A 21,842-nucleotide genomic window follows, 5' to 3' on the forward strand; every position below is an offset into this window, starting at 1 on the left:
CAGGTGGTGGTACCAGTGACACTGCAGCATGTGATGGTATCAGAGATACCGTAGCAGGTCATTGTACCAGCAACACTGCAGCAGGTGGTGGTACCAGAGACACTGTTGCAGGAGGTGGTACTTTTGTTGGTGGTTTAACGACATTTGGTTGATGAAAGGGAGATACCAAAGAAATCAAACAACTATATCTACAATCGTGAGCTCAATCCTTTTCACGACGTCAATAGACCGTGTGAAGTAAAATGACATATTTTTGCAGCATAACACATCACTACATGAATTTTAAAAAGCAATTTATCAAGAATATATATTGACTAATTCATGTGATAATATACAACAATTTGATTTTCTTGTGATATTATACAAAAAATGAATATGTAAGTGAAATAAATATAGTTCACTGCGCAGATTTGACACAGACATTCTGATCAAGTCACAACAATTACCTAATTAAGGGCTGATTACCTGAGCCCGGGTAACAGGGATTGAGCAAAGCGTTAAATGTTTTGGGTGAATGGAAAAGACTCAATACTTAACAGCAAAAATATTTTCTTGAGCAATTTCACAATGCTCTGACTTTATGAATTCGAAAACGCTAAAAAGGAAAGCCTGGTCGAAGACTTACAACAAAATGATTCGTGGCGCTTTAGAAAAGGTTGTAAGTTTTACATCAGAAGTTTTAACTCCTTTCAATGACTCAAAATCATTTCACGCTTCCCTGAGTCCCGTTTAGCCGCGGTTATAAAACAGCCCCATTACTCAAAGCTCTACAATTCTAAAAATGTTATCATATATTGTACAAAAATATAGTAAGCACTAAGATGACCAAATGCGTAAAGGACACCACGCGTGTCGCGTGACCTCCGCCGCGTTGATTGCAGTGCGTGCATTCAGCGCACACGTCACACACGCTGACGTCATTTTGTGTGGAATACATCGTTGTCGAGCGTTTTTCTAAACAAAAAAAAAACACGCATTATATTCCCCTAGTGGATACCATCCCAACGCGACTCTCACTACACGTACAACATTTCATTTCATCAGGATTTCTTATCTTAACTGCGGTAGAATGATCGACGCAGTCATCCTTTTACCTGGTCTATAATAGTCATATATGACGACAGCAACAGGTTGAGCCTTGCCAACTGCATGGGTTCTGACCGACTTTACATCTACACAGAGGTTTTCCGACTTCGGAATCTAGGCGACGACATTTTAAATTAAATTTATTTGAAATAACAACGTAGACCGTCATATGAATTTACATTTTACAGCAATTTAACGAAGCCCAGTTACTTACTTTGTCAAAATATAAAATAGCTTTCCGTCCGGGGTTTTCGACTCTTTTGATTTTGTTCGATTGATCGTTCAAGAGCTAAAAATTACAAAATACACGCACAATATGACGCCTGGTTATGTCATCACACAATATTACGTCTGGTTATGTCATCACACAAAATGACGCCTGGTTATGTCATCACACAATATTACGTCTGGTTATGTTATCACACAATATGACGTCTGGTTATGTCATCACACATTATAACGTCTATTTATGTCATCACACAATGACGTCTGTTTATGTCATCAAATGACGTATCAAAGTCATTTTTCTTGAAAATTTTTGCTTTCAATTGATGTAAGACTTTCCACCTACTCGGTTTGCTTCGTCTTGATCGAGACTAAATCCAGATGGCAAACCAAACTCCAGAATGGCCATTCCAGATTCCTGACCATGGCCAATGTATTGTACACAAGGCTGAGCCTTCACCACATTGTTGTCAGAGGCTTTAACAGTAACAAAGACCTCGAAGGAGTTGTCAGCTAGAGGTTTATCGATATTATACGTAACTCCAACCTACACAAAAGACCACCAGCAACATAGTCAAAACTTTGAAAGCATTCTGTTCTATCGTCTAACATCGATGTGAACAATTTACCTGTAAAACACCGATGCCTGTACCGTTGGCTGCGATGAAGACTTTTCCTCCGACAATAGGAAGCTATAAAAATCAAAAATTTGACTATTTCGTGAATGTTCTACTTGAGAATTGTTCTTCTGTTAGTTCTGAAGCCGTAGGCTACCAACAAAGTCCAAAGATAAAAATAAATGTTGCGCAGACACAAGCATCATCCTTACTAACCTCCAAAGATACAAATAAATGTTGCGCAGCCACAAGCAGCCATCATCCTTACTAACCTCCAAAGATACAAATAAATGTTGCGCAGACACAACCATCATCCTTACTAACCTCCAAAGATACAAATAAATGTTGTGCAGACACAAGCAGCTATCATCCTTACTAACCTCCTCTTGCTGTAAGACAACGAGGTTACTCTTGTCGACATGGAATCGCTTCTCGTAGCTGGCTCGGGCCGACAGTCTCAAGTCAATAACGAAGTTCACTTCGGATGAAAATACGAGTGGCGCAAACTCTGAAAGGGCCTGGAGACCAATCACAGTATCCTGAAGTTGAAATGAAAATAATTCATTCGCTTTCTCATGAATTACGTTGGTTTTGCGATACTACGGAAGGAAGAGGAATTTTTCTACCATAAACTATTATCATAATACTAACTAATTCATATTGATTATTTATCGTAACTTCGGCGAACTATTAACTATTAATCAGGTAAGTGGCACAATCCACATTGCCAAATCCCGGCTCGTGGCACATTTGGCAATGTGTCTGTAAACCTAGCCCGGGTTGACCAAAGCCATGTGAGGGAAATTTGGTAGAGGAAACTATGTCCTCGGATGGACTGTACCTGTATCTGCAATGTTGCAGCCTTGTCACACTGTGTCACGCTGATATCAGCGTTGTGGTTGCGTGAAGGGTACGAGTGATTGTTGTCTGGTCAGCTGCCTTCACTATAATTTCAGTAACCAGGATGTTCCACTTCGTGGAACCCTCATACGTCGAAATCGACGGAGTCCATTATTATTATTAACTATTATTAACAAGTATTAACTATACTATTGGTTTTTATTAAATATATTGGTATTTAACTTATATTAACTATTAACTATTAACTATTCGTATTAACTATTTATTCGCGAATAACATACAAATTTCACTCAATTCGACATGTGCAACGCACCTGAGTGGACGAATAACCACCGAGTGAGTTCCGTTGTTGGGCCAACCACTGTGCGATAGGTAACCCAGTTCTAACATCTCTTCGGTGAGCATACACAAGTAGGATGTATGACGTCATCTCGATATCCGCTGACCTGGGTCGGTAGTAAGGACGGCGCCAGGGACTTCCTTGATGTGATTCGGACTTTTCTTCTTCCCAGTGAACAGTTCCGTCTCAAATAAGAAAAAACATAATTTTTTGAGAACATATTACATGTTTGTAAATGATGATCGTCCAGGTTAATAAAGTCCTGAGAAGGACTGTTTTTGTTGTTGTTGACTGACGTTGCGACAACCTTAGCGGTAGTCATCGTCAGAGTCAATAACATATTATACATATTAAGTGAACAAAAAGTCGCAGACATCCTCTATCATGTCTTCGATAGACCAGGATCGTGCATGGTCAATGTGGTACATTAGTGAGTACCTGTGGATGATCGTGACACATACCTTCTCTTATGGCCCTGACCGTCAATCTGTTTAGAACAACCTCCTTCGCTACGTCATCAGCCAGTTCAAAAGCGTAGGCAACCAATGATAATGTGTACACGTCGGTCATCTCTTGTAGCTTGCTTTTCAGGTATCGTACAGTTGACGCCACAGCTCGCCTAGCTCTCTAAAAAAACAAATGATACGCGTGAAAATTGAAGACGTGCAAGATATACATGAAGATATACATATATATCTACACGTGCTGTTATATCCATATGCATATCAATATGAAAATCTCCATCTCCAATGCGATTTGTAATTGGGTCTAATCAGGAATTTTCCTCAATCAAAAAACCGATTATTAGCCGAATCAAAAAGCGAACGGAGAAAAGGATGAAGTTGAGACGACATTTTTAATGTATTCGAAAACAGTAATTTTATACTAAGCAGTTTGCAATCATAGAGTTTGGAAACTCACGTTACTCTGGTCACCAGACTCCAGAAGTGACACAAGAACGTACGCGGTCAAGGCTTCAGGCGATGAAGATTTCAATCCACCCTAAATGGGAAATAACGGGATTCTACACTGTTCAATTCAACTATATTAACAATTCAACTACATTAATAGTGATTAATGAAACATATATATATATATTTGAGACCAGATGAGATCGGACCCAATTTTACAGTGAACCATATACACAGGAATAAAAGCTTTAGCATTGGTTGACGTAACATTTAACTTATATAAGTAGACTTGGCTAAAACATGTTAATATGCCATTGTATCTACTTCACGACAAACCTACTTCATGCTCAAATTACTTGTAATTCATTCAAACGTATCCTTAAGTGACCAACAGTTGGGGTTTGTATTGTGTTTCAAAGACAACGAAATGCAAGTTGAATACTCAAATGGAATACATTCCCAGATCACCTGTAAATAGCTGCCGACGCTTCCGGTTTCACGAAACTCTCCGTTTCTTTCTTGGTTGTTCAAAATGAAAGTCATACTTTTGTTCAGTGATCTCGGATCGATGTAGATATAAGACCTTGCACGAGAGAACGACTTCACAACGAACGCCGTTAACCTTCAGAGAACGCGATATTAAGCATTAGTTATCTAAACTTGCAAATTCATATAACGTGAGATCATGTGGTAGGGACGGAATATTGAGGACCAAGAATGTACCCCAATGTACTACGGTGCTCGTCAGGAACACCCTTACCATAAGCTTCCTGGTCTTGTTATACCGCGTCTTTCACCGAAAGCACTGTAGGAGCCATCTGAATGTTGATATGACAATTCCCTTTGATAACCTAAAAATGAATCGTATGTTTCTTCTTATTTGAACTTTCCCACACTCGCAAGTCATGTAATGGCGATAGAAGTCTCTACCTGACGTCATGTATCTGACGGATTTCTCCCGAATACTCGATGTTAGCTGATCAACGGTTTCCAGGTAAGCGCGGATGAACATGCTGGGTGCAAAATTGATCATGTTTTGCTCACCACAACCGTAAGGCATTCGCAGCAACTTTTCGATGCCATTAATGGAGGATCCCATTATATCACCTGGAGCGATGAAACATAAAAGCCCTTACAGATTACTCATCCCCACCCCCACTCCCCTGAGGCGAGTATTAGGCAACTTAATGAGGACGGTATGGGAATAAAGTGTACTTTAACATACATATGAAGAGCTATACATGTTTACATTGTATCTTTATGGGGTGTAACCAATGAAGCTACTAACCAATAACAGATATAGCCGCCTTTGCAGAGCCATTTATTAAATTGGACGGCAGAGCAAGCTCAAGTTCCCCGTTGAAACGTGCTGTCCAAGAAGAAAAAAAATATACGTGTCAGAATTGCTCGTGTCATTGGAAAAATCTAGGATTCTGATCAACACATCCAAATGAAGATGTAAAAAAATGATGATCCATGTTGCCATTACCATAACTAAAGGCTCATCGCAAAATGCTCTCGCTGCGAGTCTGTTTGCGCGATCAACAAATTTTGTTCAAATAATTTAACTATGTTGCAAGTCATGGTAAGCTCGCTACGAGTAATTCGCAGGCACTAGCAGGCACTTGCAGGCACTCGCAGGCACTTGCAGGCACTCGCAGCGAGCTTGCGAGTGCGTTTTGCAATGAGTGGAAAAGAGCCTTAACTCACCCCAAGTTCAAACTTGCAACAGTGATTGTTTAAAGTAAATGGTTTGAACCCTGGGGACCTTGACTTTGAATTTTGTCTCTGACACTGACTACCGCTAAGGTTGTCGAAACGTCAGTCAACATCAACAACAGTTCCTCTCGGGACTCTACTAACCTGGGTGATCTAACATCTACGAACATGTTACGATTGTTCGTCAAGGGAGTATCTTTAACCTTAATGGAAATTTTCCATACCTGTTGAATTAAGGTCTATGAGAAGACTGTACGAGTACTCTTGTTCAACACCTTCGGGCTAAAAGTATGAAAAATACAAGTACGCAACTTCTCTTCTCTGCAGTGGCACAACCAACGGCAAGTTTGCTTGTGCTACGTAAATATCTGCGTGTTAAATCAATGTAAAAACAATAGATTTCTACAGATTCCTAAATCATAATCGATAATTATTCGGCTTCGCCAACAAATCACCATTACCTCTACTAACAGTGTTCGCGTCACTGCATCTGCAAACGTTGCAGTCTGCGCACGAACGGTGATGGGTATGTTACCAAGCTTGCTGGGAACTATGGGAAATGACACAGCTGCACCGTTGTTAGCCAATACTTTCAGCACGTATTTTACGTCATTACGATGAAGATCCATGAAAATATTATTCGTGGTGGTCTCGATCATATTCGACCAATCATTAGAGCCTTTTAAAGTCACTGTCACCTATAAAAATATTGAATATTAAAATAATATTTCAGATAGGCTGGGCTCATAGGTAAATTGCTATATATTCACTGGAGAAAATGAGCATAAATGAATTTGTTCTCAAAAGAATTATCCATTGAGCTATACATATATATGTACATATAGATGAATAAGCACATTGAGATATACATATATATGTACATAAAAGATAAAAGTTTCTCCGGATTTTAAGTGATTTTACATCCAATTAGACGCTCTAAACGTCTCCAGCTAAAAACACGTGTAAATAAATATCCTCATTCTGATGAAGGCTCGAAGCAACAGTCGAAAGCTCAATAAAAATCACTTAAAATGGAGAAACTTTTATCTTTTATGTATTACCTGGATTACAAATTTTCAAACTTATATATATGTACATATAGATAAATAAGCACATTGAGATGTACATATATATGTACATATAGATAAATAAGCACATTGAGATGTACATATATATGTACATATAGATGAATAAGCACATTGAGATATACATATATATGTACATATAGATAAATAAGCACATTGAGATGTACATATAGACATAAATACATGTCTTGCTATGAGATGCTTATGGAGGCGTTGTTTGACGCATACATAGATGTACATGTAGATAGAGATGTGCATGGATGTACATATATGGATGTACATGGATGAACATGGATGTACATATAGATGAACATATATGGATGTGCATGGATGTACATGGATGTACATATAGATGAACATATATGGATGTGCATGGATGTACATGGATGTAGATGAACATATATGGATGTGCATGGATATACATGGATGTATATATAGATGAACATATATGGATATATATGGATGTGGATATATGAATATGAATGTACTTATAGATGAACATATATGGATGTACATATAGATGAACATATATGGATGTGCATGGATATACATGGATTTATATATAGACAAACATATATGGATGTACATGGATGAATATGGATGTACATAAAGATGAACATATATGGATGTACATGGATGAACATGGATGTACATGTAGATGAACATATATGGATGTACATGGATGTACATATAGATGAACATATATGGATGTACTTGGATGAATATGGATGTACATGATGAATATGGATGTACATGATGAATATGGATGTCATATAGATAAAAATAGATGGATGTACATGGATGAACATGGATGTACATAAAGATGTCCATGAGTACATGTAGGCACAGGTTCTAAAGAACGTGGCGAAGTTACCTCCACGTCTTCATTATTATAGTTGAACACGAGCACTCGTATGGCAACTTCCTCTCCTCTGACTACCGAATATGGAAGGTCCATTGAAATGAAGAAAGGCTGAAAAACTCGAAGCTGAAAAACGATCACAAAGAAAACCATATCACAAAAACATCAAGTTCACTTTGGTGAACAGCAGGCTTATGAATCAGTCATGGGGGAGATTTTCCTTCGCTAGCTATATTCAATACACTCATACAGACGAGGAGCATATTCCAACCACTGTCAGCTGTATTATATATTTTCCTAAAATGGTTATATTCAGTTGTATAGACAAGTAGTTCGTGGCAACCTGTTGCTTTTCATTTGCTACACCAAAACCAGTGAGATTTGAAACAGCAAAACCACTTAGAACCCATGATGTAATCGTGTCGGGCGAATTACTGTCTAGCCGTGCATTGCCAAATGAGCTGTCGAAGAAAATTACAGCAATAAGCAAATTGATCTAAGGGCTTCGTTTAGAAGTGAAATTTCTAAATTCTCTTTTAATCATAAAGGTGTTCTTTCGCACAAGCCAAAAAAGATTAGGGATGGATTTGAGCACAACGGGAAATTGAACTCTCGTTTCAGTTATTACTACATTAAGTATTCGAACTTCGGTGCCCCTTTTCGTTACGAGTTTGCAATCATATTAATAACCAAAAACGAACGAATAGTTATGACCACTTATGCAAAAACTTAAAATCATAGCGACATTAAAAACATTAATTACCAAATGCCTTTGAAGTCTAAAAATTTGAGAAGAAAATTCAAGGGGGCAGTGAAGAAGATTTCAAACTTTTCCTAATCGAATCGAAACTCAAAGTATACCAGGTAATATTCCATTGCATATATACAGTTCAGTGGTCAAAATATTCTTACTCAGTGGTCACAGTTTTCCAAAGCCAGGTTTCGGGAAACAATGTTCGGACTTTCTTTACTTCAGCGAGAGGTTGAGTGTTTTCAGTGTTGGAATACTGAATTCGACGCATATCGGAAAACGAAACTATGAAAAGAAAAAACCGACTTTTGCCTAACCTCGCTATACATATATACATACATATACATATACATATATACTTATACATATATATACATACATATAAATATAGGAAGTTTTGTTTATTTGTCTCCGTAAGTACAGTGCTCGATGCTTAAGAGCAGAGCGTAAATATTGATAAGAAGAAGAAAATACACAAAAACTACAATTTCATCCCGACAAGCCTGTTTCGTGATTTCTCACTCTTCAGGGGATAATATTATTATTAATTTAAATCCCCTGAAGAGTGAGCAATCTGAAACAACTTCGGGATGAATCTATAATTTGTGATTTTTCTCAACACCACTATACATATATATATATATATATATAGATACAGTACCGACCTCGAGTAACATAGCTTGATCGCGAGTATCGAATGGCGATTGACTCGCTATCGAATGGCGAGTGACTCGCGATGCAGTTGCGGAGAAATTATTTCGATTTACTCAATCAGTATTTTATCCACTCGAAACCTCTCAACACCACTACACATATATAAACTTCCTATATATAGGTCATATATATAAAAGATAAAAGTTTCTCCGGATTTTAAAAATGATTTTTATTGAGCTTTCGACTCGCTGCTTCGAGCCGAAAGAAACTTTTATCTTTTAATCTAATCCGGAGAAACTTTTATCTTTTATGTATTAAATGCCTGGATTACCAATTTTCAAACTTATATATATGTATGTGTATATATATATACATACCCCAACGACCCAGAGAAGACTGCTCAATTGAAAGACGCAATGCTCAATTTCATAAAACAATAATACACAATGCATCTTTGATAGTAATCCGTCTTATTTACCGTCAGGCCTTGATTCCTTTGTTTTATACACGATGTAAAGTCTTTCGTTTATTTTGCAATCGGTTACGATAGCGAGGTTCGCTCTCTACGTAAATAATATGCGTGAAAGAAAGAGTTATGAAGCGACAGGTAGAAAAAATACAACACTTGCCTGGAATATTTGAAAAGAGTCAGTTGCCCTGGGATACCACGGGAAGAATGATCTGCGCCTGCGCCATCTCCACCAAGGAGGAAAGTAATTTGAATGGTCACCTCCAAACGATGCCAAGTCATTCATCACCTAAGAAAGCGTTACGTTACAAAAAAAGGTTATTTGACCATTCTATCCTGATTTGTAATTTCGTTCTCTGTCAATGACGTCAGCAGTGACGTAGCAAACACGGATGTTGGTCGTGCTATGCAAATTTCAGGTCATTTTCTTAAATTGTTTTATTGGTAATCTAAATCTAATAATAAATCACAATAAAAAATAAAAACAGTTACCCAGATGGAGGAGGTACGAACGAAATTTTTAAAATAAACACTACAACAGTTCAACATGACAGTACGATGAAAATAATTAAAAATAATTTACATAAATTAAACAGCCTGCAAAAAACACTTCATAATACTACAGCATAAATCAATCTTACAGAGAGTGAACGTCGAATATTCTCATAGCACGAACAAACTTGCAGGTTGGCTTTGCCAGTGAACAAACCTGCAGGTTGGCTTTGCCAGTGAACAAACCTGCAGGTTGGCTTTGCCAGTGAACAAACCTGCAGGTTGGCTTTGCCAGTGAACAAACCTGCAGGTTGGCTTTGCCAGTGAACAAACTTGCAGGTTGGCTTTGCCAGTGAACAAACTTACAGGTTGGCTTTGCCAGTGAACAAACCTGCAGGTTGGCTTTGCCAGTGAACAAACCTGCAGGTTGGCTTTGCCAGTGAACAAACCTGCATGTTGGCTTTGCCACTGATTGAGGTCGTATTATTTGATAAGTGCTGTCCATTTGATTGAGTGGGGAGGTGCTTTAGATCACATAGGGCTTAAAATCGTCTCCGGTGAATTCAATAAGAAACTGCTACACTGCGTTCACTATACTTATATATCCTTTTACGTACACACTGCAACTCATAAACATACCTCAGTAACTGTCAAATCGTTTCCTTTATCTAGAAGAAGAACACTTTTGTCTATCGCTAGCAGGCTGACTTGTGAGAAGGGAGATGCCTTGATTTTCACGCTTACAGCTTCTCCTGGTTTTGTTTGGGCACGACTAAATTGTACAGAAACCTACAACGATGTAATGAAGTAGAGATTGCATCTCAGGACATGTAAATGTAGATGTAGATGTAGATGTAAATGTAAAAGTAGATGTAGATGTAAATGTAAATGTAGATGTAAATGTAGATGTAGATGCAAATGTAAATGTAGATGTAGATGTAAATGTAAAAGTAGATGTAGATGTAGATATAGATGTAAATGTAGATGTAAATGTAGATGTAGATGTAAATGTAAATGTAGATGTAGATGTAGATGTAAATGTAGATGTAGATGTAGATGTAAATGTAGAGGTAGATGTAGATGTAGGTGTAGATGTAAATGTACATGTAGATGTAGATAAAGATGTAGATGTACATGTAGATAAAGATGTAGATGTAGATGTAGATGCAGATGTAGATAAAGATGTAGATGTAGATGTAGATGCAGATGTAGATAAAGATGTAGATGTACAAGGAGATGAGGCACCACATACATAGTAATATTCTTCCTCAAAGTTACAGTGTATCCAAAAATGTCCCTAAATTGATCAACATAATAATTCTTACGTCATTTTCAAATGCGCCATTGATTTTGAGAGCAGTGCTGTCTGCAACAACTTCACCATCATCACGTATAAAATAAACTACAATCTTGGCAGATGGTGCCATGGCGGTGGTTGCCCGAAACTTTAGGGTTGCACGCGTGGCCATTGGATAGACGGAAACCGTACCAGACTTTACGACAAGTCCACGTGACAGGACCTAGAGTTTAAGTAAGATATTAGTATGGCTTCACGACACTTCCACGTGACAGGGCCTAGAGATTAAGTAAGATATTACTATGGCTTCACGACACTTCCACGTGACAGAAACTGGAGATTAAGTAAGATATTAGTAGGGCTTCACGACACTTCCACGTGACAGAAGCTGGAGATTAAGATATTAGTAGGGCTTCACGACACTTCCACGTGACAGAAGCTGGAGATTAAGAAGAATATTAGTATGGCTTCATGACACTTCTACGTGACAGAAGCTGGAGATTAAGAAAGATATTAGTATGGCTTCACAACACTTCCAAATGACAGAAGCTGGAGATTAAGAAAGACATTAGTATGGCTTCACGACACTTCCACGTGACAGAAGATTAAGAAGAATATTAGTATGGCTTCACGACACTTCCACGTGACAGAAGCTGGAGATTAAAAAGAATATTAGTATGGCTTCACGACACTTCCACGTGACAAAAGCTGGAGATTAAGAAAGATATTTGCATGGCTTCACTACACTTCCACATGACAAAAGCTGGAGATTGAGAAAGATTTTAGTAGGGAACAAAAGGATAAGTTACTTCTAATTCAAGCGTTGAGTAAGCATTTCTTTTAAATACGCTATTTCCGGGTCACGTGAGCTGAGTGAAAATCAATTTTCAAACCGATCATAAAATTATAATTTCAGCATAGCGCCATCCTCCTTCAAATCGGCCCCAGGCTTCCTGCAACTACACTAAGCATTTTCATACTTACAATATAATTAAATGAGGAAAGTGCTTCGGTAGACTTGATCTTCAAGAGTATTTCGCTTCCAACGTTTAATTCATTGAATTCAGCCGTAACTGCAATGTAAGTTTTACTGTCAGAAGTAAAACTTGTAATTCTCTGGTACATACTACTTTCTTCGCCATATTCGTCAGAAACTTTGGCCTAAAAACAATCAAAACAAAACAGAAAATTTTTATCAACACAAACCTAACTTTGAAAGCTCAACAGATATGATATGAAAGTCGAAACTTTTTATCAAGACTAGCTTAACTTTGAAAGCTCAACAGATATGATATGAAAGTTAAAAACTTTTATCAAGACAAGCTTAAGTTTGAAAACTCAACAGATATGATATGAAAGTCGAAACGTTTTATCAAGACAAGCTTAACTTTGAAAGCTCAACAGATATGATATAAAAGTCGAAACGTTTTATCAAGACAAGCTTAACTTTGAAAGCTCAACAGATATGATAAGAAAGTCGAAAGTTAAAAAGAAAGCCCTTTTCATGTTCATTCTTTTCCCTCAAAAAGACCAATCGCATACGAATGACGACGAGTCAGAAATAACAAACAAAAATTATGAATACCTTTATGTAGATGTAAGTAGCCCCAACTGGAAGGGTTTGCGTCATCAGTACGTAGCCATTTTTATCGCTAGTGTAAACTCGTGAGTACTTTGTATTGCTTGGGTTTATTGTTGACGTCACTGGCACCACGGTATTGACCAGCGGACTGCCATCCGGACGTTGTACTTTAATCTGAAAGAAGACGATTAACGTAGAAACCTTAAACATAAAGAGAAAGGATGCAAAGCAATAAGCCTCGTGCATCGCTTACAAGAACTTGCAAAGGAAAACCGGGTTTAAATGCTTGAGGATTTGATTGAGGATAGTCAAGAAGAGCGGCACTTCGATATAATCTCACAAGAGCTTCGCCGTAATATGTCTTTTGAGTTAGGATTTCCGTGACAGACGCATTCAAAGTAAGTGCAATACCATAGTTATACGGTTCACCGAAAGAAGTGGGGTAAATACTCTCGATTCTATCCTTGGGAATGACAAATGAATAGCTTCCATCAACCTACAACGAAGAAGAGAACGCGTTTCCTTTCTCTCGCAGAATATATGATGAAGGGAGGACGAAAGGGGGAAAAACGTGCTAAGTCGTGTGCTCGTTTACGTACAGTAAAATCAAGTTGGAATTTCTTGCATCGCTGATAACAAGTGAAGTGAACAGAGAGCGTTCCTTTCCCTTTAACATTTTTTCCATGTGTGTATCTACAAGATAACCATAAATCACAACAAGAACTAAGACAGCATGTGGATAACTAGGAACATGATTCCTAGTAACATGACAACTAGTAACATGAAAACTTGTTACATGACAACTTGTAACATAACAACTAGTAACATAATAACTAGTAACATGACAATTAGTAACATGATAACTACTAACATGATAATTTGTAACATGATAGTTTGTAACATGATAACTAGTAACATGACAACTTGTTACATAACAACTAGTAACATGATAACCAGTAACATGACAATTAGTAACATGATAACTAATAACATGATAATTTGTAACACGATAATTTGTAACATGATTCCTAGTAACATGACAACTAGTAACATGACAACTAGTAACATGACAACTTGTAACATGACAACTACTAACATGACAACTTGTTACATCACAACTTGTAACATAACAACTGGTAACATGATAACTAGTAACATAATAACTAGTAACATGACAATTAGTAACATGACAACTACTAACATGACAACTTGTTACATCACAACTTGTAACATAACAACTGGTAACATGATAACTAGTAACATGATAATTTGTAACATGATAACTAGTAACATGATAATTTGTAACATGATAACTAATAACATGATAATTTGTAACATGATAACTAGTAACATGACAACCAGTAAACATGATAATTTGTAACATGATAACTAGTAACATGATAATTTGTAACATGATAACTAGTAACATGATAATTTGTAACATGATAACTAGTAACATGATAATTTGTAACATGACAACTAGTAACATGACAAGTAGTAACATGACAACCAGTAAACATGATAATTTGTAACATGATTCCTAGTAACATGACAACTAGTAACATGATGATAACTTGTCATATGATGAAAACTAGTAATTTCAACTTGCAGTTTTTGGATGCAAATTGTTGTCGAACATGATAATCAAAGTGCTATAATCAATGACCTAGAACCCAATCTACTACGTAGATATCTGACTCGGTCAAAATTCTATAGTCACGAGTGAGGCAAGCCGCCATCTTCAAAGGTGGAAAAACTGACGATATTTGCGATTAATATCTGCTTTTCCCGAGTTCGTATACAGTTGAAAAGTTGACAGTCTAAGTTTAATTTTTAAAATGTTTGATAGGATTGGGTTTTTAAACCTTCTTTTAGCTTATTCTTTAATTTGAGTTTTGCTTTTTGCCACCTATCAAAATGGCGTCCTTCATACCTCACATCTACAGGATTGATTGGGTTCTAAATCATCGGCTATTACACTATGACACTATTCAGGTGACATACTTGGCCGTCACTGTTCCACACACATCCCCGTTCCCTTTGGTGGCATAACCGTTGGTAAGGACTTTTACTTCAAACTTTGGAAGGACTACGTACGCGGTAAAAGCAACAAATGTCATCCGAGCGGACGCTTTCAACTTTCCAGTACAAAGCATTAGTCATTACTATATATCTTACCATATTCTTTTACTTCGAAGGAAACTTCGTTTGATTGACCCTGAATATTTCGAAGAAGCGGTCATTTTAAAATATTACATCAATATGAACAAAAACGATCATTCACCTCCACTTCAGCTTTGATCTTCCAATCTCCGAAGTTAGGCTGAGAGGAGAGCTCAAAATCTTTCGATACCACTCCTAGCATTTCAAAAGCGATAAAAACGAAGATAAGGCATTTGAAAAGCCTTGGATATAGTACACTCAATATTGTCTTCGACAACACTGATACAAAATTTTCACACAGTGTTGAAAATTTAGGCGCATTTTTCAATTCGAGTTTAAAAAGAATTCGGCAATGTTAAACACAATGTTCCAATGCAATTTGTAAGACGTGACAGTGACTATATGATGCATTTCGAACTATTACAAGCGTATTTGAAGTTTGAGCTGTATCTTTCTAACAAAAATAAATAAAAAACGACACCTGAACTCGAGGCTACATCTTTCCACAGTCGTAGTTTGTTGCTTTTTGAATCCTGCATTGAAAAAATAGTCAGATGTTAACGAAAAATAAAATCAAAATATTTTCCAGATTGCAAGTTACGCTACATCGAATGTACATGAAAATATTGCTATCCAGTGGATAGTGCTGTTTGCTCTTCGCGCAACCGACCCCTGGGACGGGTTATTTGTGTTGATGTTGACTGACGTATCGACAACCTTAGCGGTAGTCATTCATCTTCAGATTGAAGTGAGGAGTAAACGTCAGCTAACGATATTCCCGGATGCAGACCATTCACCTTTAAAACGCTAACAAAACTTACATAAACAGTGATCGTCATTCTTCCGTGATATATTTTCAAACTTGGATAAACAGGAATAACACGAATGTGGACTACAACACAAAGAAACAACCCAAGTGAGCTGAATTGAAATGCGGATGAAAGTAAAACATCACATCATCTCACCCGTTTGTCCGGGTTTATAGATGCCTTTGTCAGTTTGAATGTAAATTGTAAGTCCTTTTACGTCAAAATTCACTGACTTTGTTTCATTGAATGTCAGCCCCCCAGAGCCAATGACACGAATGTTTTTTCTTACGTAATGTTCGTCGTCGTTTTGATTGGATTCATTCATAGGAATCTGTAGAAGGGTATGTGACATTAAACTCAAACTTTGAAACAGGAACTATTTGCATCTGTTACATGGTAAAGACTTCAGGAAATCGTGCTAATAACAAAACGAACATTTAATCCATCTCTTACCTCCAATTTAATTGATCCTAGTTCGCCTAAGAAAAAAGGGCAAAACAAATGGTGAGGAATAAGCGGAGAACAAACAAAATATTGCTAACTGCATCAGAAAATTTGAACGATTTATAACTCTAATGTTCGAAGGTAGACATTATGACGAAAATGGACCATCGCGCAAGTAAACATCGCTGAACTTTTTCATACTTGTTCAAGTTTAGAAAATAAAAATTCGTTACAAAAGGTCCATAATCCAACGATCAACGCATGATACCAGTCACTAGCCACTAGTTAACCTTGTGAAATGGTTCAAGAGATAAAACTCTTAAAATTGTCTTGTCAACTCGAACCATATAAGTTTATAAAATAAACAAAATGAAACGCGTGTTTTGATTGGTCTAGAGCTGTGTTTGCATTAGCAAGTGCAAAACACATCTGAGCTCAATTAATCAAATCCATCATAACATTCGTTCCGTCAAAGACAATTTGCAAATTGATCATGAATACATTTTAAAGCAAAATTTGACACGTTTACTTTAAATTTGTCTGTTTTGCATTATTGTTATTTCATAAAAGAAATAAAAGATGTTTTTCGTGTTTGCACTGGCTTATGCAAGCCTTGGAGACATTTGTGAGAATTCTCAAACAGGTGCAACCCTCGACCTACGGTCTCGGACTTGCATTGATCAGCTATCAAGTTCTCCCAAAGGTCTGCTCAGTTTGCATAAGCTTGTACAAACACAGTGAACATCTTTTATTTCCTAATTAGTGATTAGTAAAATTATCCCTAAATTTCTAGACAAGAGTTGTTAACTTGCCTCACTAACAACTTACGAAAGTAGTGGCTATGAGTTACCTAGGTGAAATTCTCCCTATAACTTTAGCCACATGTGTTATCATTGTTAAATGACCCAACCAAAGATTAATTTTTGATATTGACTACAGCTTGTCGGGTTTAACTTTTCTATAATTTTGTCCTTAAGTAATCATTGTACAACATTCATATCAACTAAAACACGCCATCATATTGGTTAGAAGTTAGCAAAGTGAAATTTTTTCTGTCAGGCAAGACAAGAGTTACTTATCTAAATTTCCTACTATTTATAACTTTTTCAGGATGAGATTCACCAAAGTAATAATTACTACAAAAAGTACTCTCAGCAATGGTGAACATGCAAATGAATGAATGAATGAAAATCTTTATTTTGACACGCTGGCCTTGTCAACTGGGGTTGATTTCCAAAAGGGGCGTGCTTTTGTTCAAAAACAATTACAAAATTTACTAAGAAATAAATTATCTACAGAAGAGAAGTTTAAATATTTACAGAGTTTAGTTTATTCCATCAGTTACATGTTAAACTAAATCATAAAATGCAAGCAGCAATTTTCTTTTGAAAAAGTGACACGCTTTTGCAATTTCTGATTTCTGCTGGAATTGAATTCCAAACAGAAGCTCCATCATACGCAAAGCTTTTCTTCAAGGAGTTAGTACTAGGCATAGGAACATTTAGACAACTTGTAATATTGCGTAGATTGTAATCAGTGATGCCTTTTTTATAGGTAAACAATCTAGTAAGTGAATTTGGTCCAGCATTTATTAATAATTTAAACATCAGCTTTGCTTTAGCTTTTTTTCTAAGTATTTCAAGAGGTTCCCACTTCAATTCTTGTAATGCGTTACAATAATCGACATCAATGCCCATGCTTATGATAATTTTTGCAGCTCTATTTTGAAGTTTTTGTAGTCTTTTGGACTGAGTTTCCCCCAAAACACCCCAAACATCACAGCAATATGTGAAGTAAGGATGTACCAGGGCATTATAAATAGAGATAAGTGTTTGTTTGTCTGTGTATTGCTTTAATTTTCTAAGGGCGGAGATACCGGCTGCTACTTTTTTGCAAATTTTATCAGTGTTACTCCTCCAAGATAAGTGTTGGTCAATTATTAAACCCAAACTTTCGTACTCATAAATTCTATTTATAACGTAATTGCCAATTGCAATATGCAAATTAGAAGCAAAAACATTCTTGATCATTTGTTTCGAGCCTATGATCAAATATTCTGTCTTGGTTGAATTCAAACTAAGTTTGTTTGCTATCAACCACTTTTCAAGATTATTCAAGTCAGAGTTTACTGTCTTTTCTAGTTCAACTATATCATTATTTGAAGCAGTTATGCTAGTATCATCAGCAAACATTTTTGGTTTACATTGCTCTAAGCATGAGGGTAAGTCATTTATATATATTAAAAAATAACGGACCTAGAATAGAGCCCTGGGGAACTCCACAGGAGAGGAGTTGTTGGGATGAAATAAAATTTTGATTTGGCATCTTTGAGTTCGCTTTGACAGATAGGATTCAATTAGGTTGTAGGCTTGTCCTTTAATTCCATACAACTCAAGTTTTCTTAATAAAATTTTGTGGTCAACAGTATCAAAAGCCTTTTTTAGATCAATTTGGACTACAAGGTTGAGCAGCCTTTTATCCATGTTTGTGTACCAATCATTCGTACAGTCAATTAAGGCAGTTGTTGTTGAATGTGATTTTCTGAAACCAAATTGACAATCACTTAGGATTTCAGATTTAGAAAAGTAGTTGTAGAGTTGATCGTAAAGTATACGTTCAATGATTTTACTGACGACTGGAAGAATTGAAATTGGTCTATAGTTTCCAGGCAAGTTACGGTGTCCATTTTTGTAAAGAGGTATAATTCTTGCTGTTTTCCATTCATCTGGGAAGACAGACAAAGTTATGCACTGATTGAAAATATAGGTTAATGTTTCAGATATAACAGGTGCAGCTAGTTTTAAAATTTTACATGATATTCCATCACAACCTGTTGCCTTATTTGCCGAAAGTCCACAAATGAGATGGTACACATTATGGACAGTAGTTGGCAAAGGCAGCAAACTCTGATTTAGTTGTATTTATATAATTTTCAAAATTAGTTTTTGTGTTGTCTATTTCTTCAGCAAGTTTTGGGCCAGTATTAGAAAAATATGTATTAAGGCCCTCTTCTATGCTTTCTGAGGTTGTAAAAGTATTGTCATTGATAATCAATTCATTTATAACTGTTTCTTTCTTTTGTTTTCCCAATAAATTGTTAATAGTTTTCCAGGCCTGTTTAGGGTTTTGTTTTTGACCAACAATCTCTGAAGAGTAGTACTCTTTTTTTGAGTATTTTAGTTTAATATTTACTTTATTCCTGCTTTTCCTGTAACACAGCCAGTCTGTTTTTAAATTTGTTTTCATTGCCTTGTGTTTCAAATAATCTTGATTTTTCATCAGTTCTTTTATGTCCCTTGTCATCCATGGAAGATTTTTCCTCGAATCTTTTTATTTTGAATGGGTGCATATTTGTCAAAAATCTCAAGGAATAGACCTTTCCACATTTCCCACATAGCATTAGTATCATGGGGAAGAAATATACAGAATCCCATGGTTGCTCCTGAGTTCATCAAGAAGCGTTTTCTCATTAAAGTTTTCATGTTTCTTATTTCAATGATGTTTTACTTTTGGTATGGAAGTTTTCCTAATTGCAAAATCATATCATGGTCACTAATACCTGTGTAAATAACTCCTGATTCAGATATTTTTTCAGGAGTATTTGTGACTATGTGGTCAATCAGGCTTTTGGAGCATTTTTTGACTCGTGTCATAAGTTACTTTAGTGAAAAATGAAAACAAACCACTTAAAAATAACACAATGACACTGACCATACATTACCTTTGTGAAACTGTCCCCACACCATAAAGATTATGGTGAAACTGTACCCCACACAATAAAGATTATGGTGAAACTTGGCCCACTCACCAAATTGGCCCAAGAAACCTAAACTTTAACCCTAAACCCTAACCCAACCTTTAAGCCTAAGTCTAAGCCACACTAACCTTAGACCTAAGCCTAAGCCTAACCCACAATACCCTTAGACCTAAGCCTAACCTACAATACCCTTAGACATAATCCTAACCCTAACCCTAACCCACACTAACCTTAGACCTAATCCTAACCCTAACCCAAACCCTAATCCTAACCCTAACCCAACCCTAACCCACACTAACCTTAGACCTAACAATAACCCTAAATCAAACTGCTGCTCTGAAAATTGTACTGTTTTGACCAAACACCAACTAGGCTACTTGTCATAAGTAGGCATGAGTTACCTCTACTAAATAGTCCCACTCCCGAGACAACTTGCCGAGATGCAATGAACAACGCTGCTGTCACAGACACATTGGCATCTGAAGGGGATGTTCTAAGGATAAGGACGTTCACATCGACGGTCATTCCGGGGCGAATTGTTGATGGAAACGTGATCAAATATGAGCTGAAAAATATTATACTTTTTCAAAATTTTGCACAGCAATTTCCACTGGACATATCGCGCTTAACATCCTTGTGTGCATAAATAATCATTGTGAGACAGCGTCTTCTTTCAGTTCTTTGTCTTGTTGAATTTTGCAATACATAAACATCGAGTCGAACAATTGCACAAACATAATCTTAAGTGGTTCGAAGATGTACTGTAGTCTGTGGAGTAACAAACCTCTCATTATTTGAAAGTTTTAATAAAGTCACAACAACACACATGACTTTACAACAAGCAAAGTAATTAAGCAGAAATAATCATCAAAAAATAGGCTCAAACATTATCTCACGTTGCGTTTGATATTGACGTTATATTCTAGTGTTGATAAGAAACCCACTTACTTGTTCGAGAACGCAGTCGTTTTATAAACGAGAGCAGCCAGAAAATAAAAGAGGCATCCGCACTCCATTTCTTCGAGGCCAAAATCGCTCTTGAACAGTATTTCCTTCGTTTAAATATTTCTGCTGCAAACTAAAACAATTGAATGGGAGTATGTTTACATAATTACATACGCACTTCTTTTCACCGACGAAGAACAATCATCAAGCTAAGTAGCTTCCCCCGTCTTAAAAATGCATTTATAAGCGGTAAGGGGGATGCTTAATGAAAGTGGATAAAATCAATGATTTGCGTTGAATACATGGTAATTTATGGGTATTTGTATTTCAAAACCCCAACACATTCTCATTTGACACAATATAATTTTTCTCATTCCGATCATTCTCATGAAATAATCCTAACACCAACCTCGATCAACAAAAAGTCCTAACTCTGACAATATTATTGTGATCGCTGATTCAGAAACACGCATTAAAACGCCTACAATACTAGGTCTAAAATACTAAAATTAATTCCAAGTCTCCAGTCGAACACATATTCTACTTGTGATGATCCTAACCTTGCAAAACTAACTTTATTTTATATCAACTTTTATTTAAAGTACCAGTCCATTCGAGGCATGTTGTATGGAAATTTATCATCACATTTCATCGCATCAGCAGACTAAATATTTATCATACGATGAAGAATGTCATTCATCCAGAATCATCCTTCAAACAGAATACATTTCGCAGTTTTTGATTGACGTTAAGAATTTCTCTATTTCTCGAAA

General features: G+C 36.6%; 1 protein-coding gene across 1 annotated transcript; it reads right to left on the reverse strand.

Moving 5' to 3' along the window:
- Nucleotides 1–233: 233 nt before the first annotated feature.
- On the reverse strand, nt 234–21,295 carry LOC124437599 (CD109 antigen-like). Its single transcript, XM_046987564.1, has 35 exons — nt 21,073–21,295; nt 20,526–20,689; nt 16,377–16,402; nt 16,080–16,254; nt 15,936–16,006; nt 15,596–15,647; nt 15,236–15,309; nt 15,130–15,169; nt 14,956–15,040; nt 13,551–13,644; nt 13,205–13,447; nt 12,955–13,125; nt 12,354–12,530; nt 11,398–11,592; nt 10,712–10,861; nt 9,741–9,869; nt 9,590–9,674; nt 8,619–8,742; nt 8,050–8,167; nt 7,719–7,832; nt 6,221–6,457; nt 5,984–6,041; nt 5,329–5,409; nt 4,971–5,147; nt 4,801–4,891; nt 4,509–4,662; nt 4,051–4,131; nt 3,591–3,756; nt 3,103–3,314; nt 2,309–2,467; nt 1,941–2,003; nt 1,658–1,858; nt 1,301–1,375; nt 1,095–1,200; nt 234–954 (listed from the first exon to the last, which is right to left on the reverse strand). Exons 1-35 carry the CDS (start codon nt 21,138–21,140, stop codon nt 788–790), a joined length of 4,383 nt encoding a protein of 1,460 aa, XP_046843520.1. The 5' UTR covers nt 21,141–21,295; the 3' UTR covers nt 234–787.
- Between the last annotated feature and the right edge of the window lie 547 nt (nt 21,296–21,842).

Source organism: Xenia sp. Carnegie-2017, unplaced genomic scaffold (genome assembly GCF_021976095.1).
Source record: "Xenia sp. Carnegie-2017 unplaced genomic scaffold, XeniaSp_v1 HiC_scaffold_16, whole genome shotgun sequence".
In the NCBI taxonomy this organism is placed as follows: domain Eukaryota; kingdom Metazoa; phylum Cnidaria; class Anthozoa; order Malacalcyonacea; family Xeniidae; genus Xenia; species Xenia sp. Carnegie-2017.

Excerpts from the sequence above, each read along its gene's own strand:
- LOC124437599 (XM_046987564.1), bottom strand. The coding sequence starts at position 21,140 with ATGGAGTGCGGATGCCTCTTTTATTTTCTGGCTGCTCTCGTTTATAAA. Across the intron at positions 20,690-21,072 it reads ACGACTGCGTTCTCGAACAA|CTCATATTTGATCACGTTTC; the intron begins GTAAGTGGGTTT and ends AATATTTTTCAG. Across the intron at positions 15,648-15,935 it reads GAATGACGATCACTGTTTAT|GATTCAAAAAGCAACAAACT; the intron begins GTAAGTTTTGTT and ends TTTTCAATGCAG.